General features: G+C 43.2%; 1 protein-coding gene across 1 annotated transcript; it reads right to left on the reverse strand.

Annotated features, from left to right (window-relative positions):
* Positions 1 to 2,144: 2,144 nt before the first annotated feature.
* Positions 2,145 to 5,140, reverse strand: SRD5A3 (steroid 5 alpha-reductase 3; the record flags this gene model as incomplete). The annotated part of the gene is made up of 4 exons (XM_009871931.1): positions 2,145 to 2,404; positions 2,900 to 3,022; positions 4,346 to 4,540; positions 4,989 to 5,140. Coding segments are annotated over 4 exons (730 nt in total), but the record flags the coding sequence as incomplete, so codon positions are not given.
* Positions 5,141 to 7,948: the final 2,808 nt, after the last annotated feature.

The following is a 7,948-nucleotide window of genomic DNA, read 5'->3' on the forward strand; positions in this document are numbered from 1 at the left end:
AGAAGCGAGTCCCTCCGCCGTTCGCAGTTGCCCGGAGGCAGGGCAAAGGCTCTGGGGGAGGGAGATGGGAAGGGCTGCTTGAGGAAGAGGAAAAAAAAGGCACAGAAACGGCCTGGGCACGTCCGGCCTTCTGAAATCATACAATCATAGAAGGGCTTGAGTTGGAAGGGACCTTAAAGCTCCTCTAGTTCCAACCCTGCTGCCATGGGCAGGGACGTCTCCAACTAGACCAGGTTGCTCAGAGCCTCATCCAGCCTGGCCTTGGACACTGCCAGGGAGGGGGAATCCACAACTCTGGGCAACCTGTGCCAGTGTCTCACCACCCTCACAGTGAATTTCTTCCTGATGTCTGATGTAAATCTACCCTGCTCTGGTCTAAAACCATTGTGCCTCGCCCTGTCACTACATGCCATTATAAAGAGCCCCTGACCAGCTCTCCTGCAGGCCCCCTTTGGGTGCAGGAAGGTCTCCCCAGCACCTTCTCCAGGCAGAACAAACTCAACTCCCTCAGCCTGACCTCGTGCTCCAGCCCCCTGATCATCTTTGTGGCCTCCTCTGCACCCTCTCCAACAGATCCATGTCCAAGCCCAAGGGCAGAGCAGTGCTTCTGGGGCCTGAGGAGGGTCCTGCACCCCCTGGGCTCCCCAGGAGGGCCCTGCACCCTGAAGGACTTCCCTTGGTCTTCCCTCGGGGCAAGGAATAGGGACAGTCCCTGAAAAGCACTTAGCAGCCTAGTAAATAGGACTTAGGCCACCAGTAAAACAGGAGATGCTTGGAGGCAGGCTCAAGGTGCCTCCTAAGCATCACTACAAACAACTAAACAATTGATATGGGAAGACACAGTCCCAAGGCAGGGTCGTTCACATTCCACAGTGAACCGAAATATGGAACCATGGATGGAGAGTGCGTTGCCGGAGCCAAGAGAGACGCGACATTATGTGCAAAGTAATTGCTCGTGTTTTGCAAATGCATAGCTCAATACGACACAAAATGGAAATAGGTGTAATAAACTGTTTTAATTAGATAATTTGTAACATATACGTCAGTATGTAAAAATTCTTCTTGTATACAAAGTATCATATGCATGTAAGTAGAAAACATGCTGAAACACCAGCATCCATATGCTACATTGTGCAAACTAATCATTCACTTCAGCATCACAATAAGGAGCAAAATAGTTGTTAAGTGTAAAAAAAAACCAAAACCTGTGCTGAGTGATATCATCTCCCCAGTAAATAATTTCTTTGCAATGCTTGTCAGGTACCGCTTTCTGCACGTTCTCTGCCTTGGCAGTTCAGTACATCTACTCTCAGAGGCTGTTTAAAAAACAGCGTAGTCGTGGTTACAGTCATCCTGTCTATCTGCCCCCTCTAACACATGAGGAATTCCAATAACCTGCTCTAAGAATGATAGAACCATAACCAGGAACATGAATTTTCTGCAGATCCTCTTCTACTGTCCCTCTAGAGAGAGAACCTTCCATGATTTTCCCAGTTTAGGGATAAGCACGGAGTTTTCATCAATGAATGAAAACACTTTGGTGTAGGAGAGATAATGCAGAGAATGGGTCTGTTTATCTCCACTGCTGAGTATGAGTCATTCCTCTATGGCAGCTTTCTCCACCGTTTTTTTGTGCTTGCAGTTATAAAACAGTGGCTGGCTTTAATTATCAACAGGGAAGCACAGAAAGACAATACACAATTTGCCTCCCTCTGATGCAATTCAAAGAAAAGTGGCTAGGAAAAAAATACGCTTAAATATCAGAAAAGGCACTAAATACAGTAGTTCAAATGATTCCCTGCACTTGCTTTTCACTACAGGGTTTTTTTTTCCCACTACAGTTTTTTACATCTAGTTGGGCTTGCTGCACAACAGCAAGTGTTTTATGCGTAAGAGATAAGGCAGAGAAGAGCCAATTAGCATCTCCTCAGTCTGAATTAAAGTCTTCACAAAACCTTTTCTTAGCTTGTACGATATGCAGGGACCTTGCATTTCCCCATAGATTATCATTTAAATTATGATCTTTGAAAGTAGAATTAAAGAAAATGTGTGATTTTACCTTGGCTTTAGCGAACCATAGATCTCTTATTTCCTTACAGAAAACATTTCACAGTTTGCACTACAGATACTTTAGAACGAACATTCTAAAACACAAATGGTATAAATGCTTTTCGGTGCTTTGGGTAGGAGCTAAAGTTTTTCTGATAGAACTCATGACACAAAACAGCAGCCAGTGCCTGGTTAAAAAGAACATACATCACTACACACCACCATGTCACATTGTGAAATCCAAGTGTGATGGCCATAGATACATATATGAGGAGTTCTGCAAAATAATGAGGGGAAGAAACTCTCTCAAACCAGTCTCCAAAAGGTACGCTGTGACTCAGACTTACAACCTTTCCTGCAAGCAAACAGAAAAAAAAATAGTTGAGAACAACATGCATTAAAAAAAACATTTTCCACTCACAATTAGAGGACAACACGCTCATTAAATTTATCATCACCATCCACCTCCATCTGATCTGGCAGCTTCGCACTTCCTAATGCAAAAAGGATGCCACCTCTGGCTGTCTGTGCAAATACAAAGTAAGGAAACTTATTTTTAGCCCACAAGGAGACAGAAGTGCGGTCCCTGCAGAGTGGCACAAGTCCTAAGCATTAGCACGTATCTGTCCTGAGGATACTAGGAGCTAGACCTTCATTTTAAGTTCTATAAAACTATATAAACAGAGACAGGCACACCCTATTTGGCCATCTGATCTCTTTTCTAAACAGCCTCATTTAATCTACTGGAAGTCTTACTACAGGAACTGAGGTACTAGAAGCTACTGAAGCCTACTGAAACAACCAGGAAAAACTGCCTGAGTAAGGGGTTGGTAGAAACGGAATATCCTACCTGATTTGCTTTTTCTAAGATTAGCTAGAATCACAAGACATCTGTGTTGGTGAAGAGAGGCCCAGATGTACATCATAACTCCTACAACGTGGTACCAGCAGATCTGTACAGGAAGCTCTTTCCCTGAATGAGATACATTTCAATACGATACAGCCAGGAAACACCTTCCCAAGCATCATCCCAAAACACTGTGTACATGGTTTTAAGTGTTACTGTCTTATAAAATTTTAGGAGTGAGCCTCTAATCTCTCAAAAGATGCTTTTAAATACTGCATCATTTCCATGCTCAGCTGCTATCTCATTTCCCTAACCACTTTATGCTGAAAATACCTAGTTTTTGATCCAGTAGCTTGAGGTACAGCATGATATATGTCCGATACATAATAGACAGTCTAGAACCTCAATATTCAACACTGCTTGTAGTTCTTATCATCCAAATTAAAGATGCTGTCATGGCTCAGGTCAAATTTAAGTACACAGTTGTTTGTCTCGTACACAGTGAGATACATACATACATACACACACACACACACACACACACAAGCACAGTGTGAACCATTTCGGCCTTCAAAAAAACATGAACTGTATTAAGGATGATTTCCAGTGTACGAGCCAATACACCATCTCTAAGAATCTACAAGATGTAAAAAGTAGAAGAGAGGTCCAGAAAGAAAAAGGCTTTACCTACACACAGGAGATCTGAAGGTTCTTTTAAAACATCATTGTATTAAAGTAGAGCTGATGTGGCTGGAAGTGGTTAAAAACTTCACCAAAGTTACATACTTGGTAATGACAACCTTACAAAAATTAGTCATGTGAGAAGCGCTAGAACCAGCTCATGGTTCATCTGTGCAGGGGATAAGCAGCTCATCTGTGAGACTGGGTGGAATGTATTGGCAGAAGCCCATCATATAATTCAAATTTCTGCTGTATTAATGGAGACATAACAACCTTTCTTTCCCTCGGTACAATCTGATGCAAGGCAGAGCAATGCCAAGTTCTCAGTGGAAAACAAAGAAGATGGCCAAGACAACCTTGCTGACTCACCTTGCAAGAAAGCTCACAACAAAAAAAACCAAACTCTGGTTTGAGAACTGAATTTGCATAGTGGCATTTGAGAACTGGTATCCATTACTGTCCTTCACAAAGCCATGTTCCTCAATGCAAAACTGATCATTAGTGATCCTGAAAGGAACTGTGTGAGATGTCTTCCAGGAAATAACAGGGATAGTTAACATGAAAGCATGTCAGTGTATGTGTGTTTTGTGTATAATGCTGGCTGATTACGTCATAAACTGAAATGTAGTTACTTTAAACTATGCCAGTATTTTTAAATCTCATCAGTCAACACGCTTCTTGCACAAGCAGCCTTCTGCGAAACCATTTGCCATGATGGAAACATGGAAGCACAACCGTATCTTTGGTAATAACTAAGCAGGTACTCACCATTCCTGATGTCAGTAGGCACTTGACACAGCACAGTTAAGCCAACAGCAACATAGTAACCAAGTCCAAAGCAATACTGCACGATATGAATAACACCGTCAGAAAACACGCTGGTCCAGAGGCATTCTGCAAGTCTTCGACTGCTATGCAGCCAAAGCAGCAGGAGAACCAGGAGCGCAGAGAAGTGCTCACTATCTGCTTGCAGATAAAAATTAGCAACTTTGAGACAGGTAGGAACAATGTAACCCTGACAGGGCTTCAAAAAGTCCATTTTTTCCCCTCCTCACAGCAAAATTTTACCCTCATTTTAAATCATCTGAGCACTGGTGAAAGTATTTGTCTATGTGAGGCACTGCTGACCACAGCAAGATTCCTTCTAGAAGGGGCTAACGGTCCCTTCTGCTAAAAGGACTGCTGAAAGCCATCATTTCCATAAATTAGAATGATTTCTACCTTGAATAATGCCAAAGCGACTTGGTATTCCAGGAAAGTCACTTGGACTTAGTATTTCAGGAAAGTTACTTGGAGACTAATTTAAAAGCAGCTGATGAAGTAGCACTTAAAGAATACATATTCAGTACAGTATGGTAGTTACAGCTTTCTAATATTTTTATGGCTGCATCATAATAGCTGGAATACTTGCCCGTGTCCTGACTCTGAGAATCTCTGCCAAGAGCATGGTGCATGTGCTGAACCCATGATGGGAGCGACCCTCCATGGAACTCAGCTCGGAAAAGCCAGATCAGCAGAAAGCCGTTCCAGAGCACAGAAACCGCATAAAAGTGAGTAAACCACCTGTGGGAACAAAACCAGTCTTCATTAGAGTTCTCATTGTTCCTCCATTGCAAATGTAGCTGCAGGACATGGTTGACTGATGATGAGTATATTCCCTTTTGGTCCTCAAATCAATAAGTGGAGAACTCGGGACTCCAGTAATAGCAAGCAGCAATAACCCTAATGCCTTCTTTCCCCAGTGCAGTGCTGCCTGGAGTAACCTCTGACTTAGCTTACCTTACTAACCACAGCTGCACTAAAGAGTAGAAAGTGTAAACTACACGTTGCAAAGTATTCCTCAATGCTCACAACTAATCATTTACACCACTGAAAGCACATCTTAATTAATTTTCTGGACATTTCCAGGCTATTGCCTGCAGCGCTCCCACTTTCTTCAGTTCTCATGGATGCATTACATGACGCGTCAAAGTTCCTAAGTGACAAATGCAGATGGTAAAAGGTGCCCAGAAGTAATTACTCAGCTGAACACTAAAAACAATGCATGCCTCTCCAAATTCAAAGCCTGCAACAATCATATAGAAAAAAAGAAGAGACCAACAACACCAATGGGTGATTACAAGGCAAGACTATGGTTTTTTTTAAGAAAACAAAGAACCCCCCAACCCAAACCGCACTTATAAAAACACATTAAGCATTACTGAAATGCAAGACATTACAGTAAAGGCAGGGAACGGCATGGAGTTCAACAGCCTGTGATACTCAGCTCGAACTAGGCCTTCCAGTATTTCCCTTTGCTTTTAAAACCAAAAGTCCTTCTGGCTATGAATAAAAATCAGGGCCTCTGAAAATACAAGCAAAGAGATGAAATACATACCATAAGAAGAAGCTGAAGGCCTTGTCTTGACACTGTAACTGTCAGTGCAAAACTAGGATATAACTGTATAGTCAGAGAATACTTATTTCTCTGGCACATGCAATCTTCTGGGGTAGTACAGGGGTACAACACCCTTGCTTAGTGAAACTAAACAAAGTGGCCCACTCCCAAAGCAGCTTGGGTACCTCTCAACAGCAATACAGAGGCCAAGACAGAACTGCAGATCGAGCAAGCTCCTGCATGCTCCTGAGCACTTTGCCCTTTAGTTACTGGTAGCCGCCTCAGGCTATCACCTCTCAGCTCTTTCTCCTACCAAGGAGAGACGGCAACATTCACTCTGCTGCTTTGCAACAGCATAAGTAAAATTTAGCCCATCTCCCTTGTCGTCTGCTTATAAGACAACAGAACTTCAATACCGATAAAAATTCATCACCACCTTCAAGTTTCAAACTCATGTTACTCAGTAGACTTCTGTATCATCACTCGCCAAAAAACTTTCTCCAGACACATTGTTTATTGCTACCAGCGCACAACCAAGCCCTGCCAGCTTAGTAGAGACACACCCAGCAAGCTTTCAGCAATTCCAATTGCACTGGAGATGTATCTGACCTACAGAGCAATCCAGCACTGCAGTTAAGTACATGTGTCATCCCTCAAGAAGAGGAATGTTCGCTATTTGCCAAACCAACCCGAAATGAAGCATAACATTGGACAAAATGGAATAGCAAAGTCAAAAAGAAGCCCAGGCTACCAAAAATACACAGCTTGTTTGGGAATAAGATGCAGATGAATGGAAACGGAAAATGGCTCAACAGCTACCCTCAGGATCTTCTCTATTCTTTCAGCTAGCAGAGTTACAGGTTCACTACTCAAGTAACAGAATCGTTCTATACTGTTAAGAGCTTGAGACCAATTCCCTGAAAAAGCTGCATTTTTCAGACACCATCTTCTCTAGGAAGGGGTAGTGGGGAAGCTTGCTGCAAAAAGGTCAACTCAAACAAGAACCTACCTTAAGAATGTGGCACTTTGCAATAAGGTGCAATTAAGACAAAGTCTTTATGAGCCCTAATTTTTCGTGAGGATACTGCAGAGCTTGAACACATCCCTGCGTACTTTCAGTAACCAGAAGCCTGATAACCAATATACTACTACATCACAACCTTTTCCAAGAATAACACACTGTGTCAGAAAACTTACTTTTAACATTTTGGCTTGAAAGCTATGTATATTAAATGCAATAGTGACAACAAGATCGTTACCTTAAGGACGATCAGATCTTTGGGTTCAGTAGCTTCCCAATCCTGTCCTGCTGGCCTTGCAAGATCCTGTCCTGCGTGTGCTCAAGTCAAAGCTTAGTTCTAGTCATGAAACTCAGCTGATTAAAAATGATGAAATCTCAGTAATTTACAGAAAATTGTGGGGTTTTCCCTCCCTTTTTCTCTCTTGCATCCTACTAGGCATATATTAAGAGATGGGTTTGGATAACGCAGTGGTTCTTTTGCCTTACTAGAGACTGTTCACGTAGAATCCAGACGGTTAACATGCAGTTATTAGTATCCTAAGTCACATTTTAAAAAGAAATCTTGACGGAATAAGACGACGACCGAGAACCAGTTTAAGACAGCAAACTGCAGTACATTTGCATAGTCACAGCTACCCTCAGGAACCCATATTCTCACATCCCTGACCCGAGTCTCCCTGTAAGGCTTGTTCTGCAGACGCTGCATGGGACGGGGACTCAAGAGATTCGGCTTTTGTTCCCCTTTGGCACACCCGGACTCGGTAGTCCCGCCGCAGCCTCTACGCCCCGCGGTTCCCCATCTGCAAGAAGAGCAAGGCTGCCAAAGAAAACCCACCAACACACCGAGCCCTGCTCTATTAAAAGACGCGACGCTACTCGCACACCCCATGCACCTTCTGCAACTCCAGCGGAATTAACTTAAAAACACCGAGAGCCGCTCCCCACCCGGCGCTGCCGCCGCACGCAGGGGAGA

Source organism: Apaloderma vittatum, unplaced genomic scaffold, assembly GCF_000703405.1.
Source record: "Apaloderma vittatum isolate BGI_N311 unplaced genomic scaffold, ASM70340v1 scaffold38536, whole genome shotgun sequence".
NCBI lineage: Eukaryota > Metazoa > Chordata > Aves > Trogoniformes > Trogonidae > Apaloderma > Apaloderma vittatum.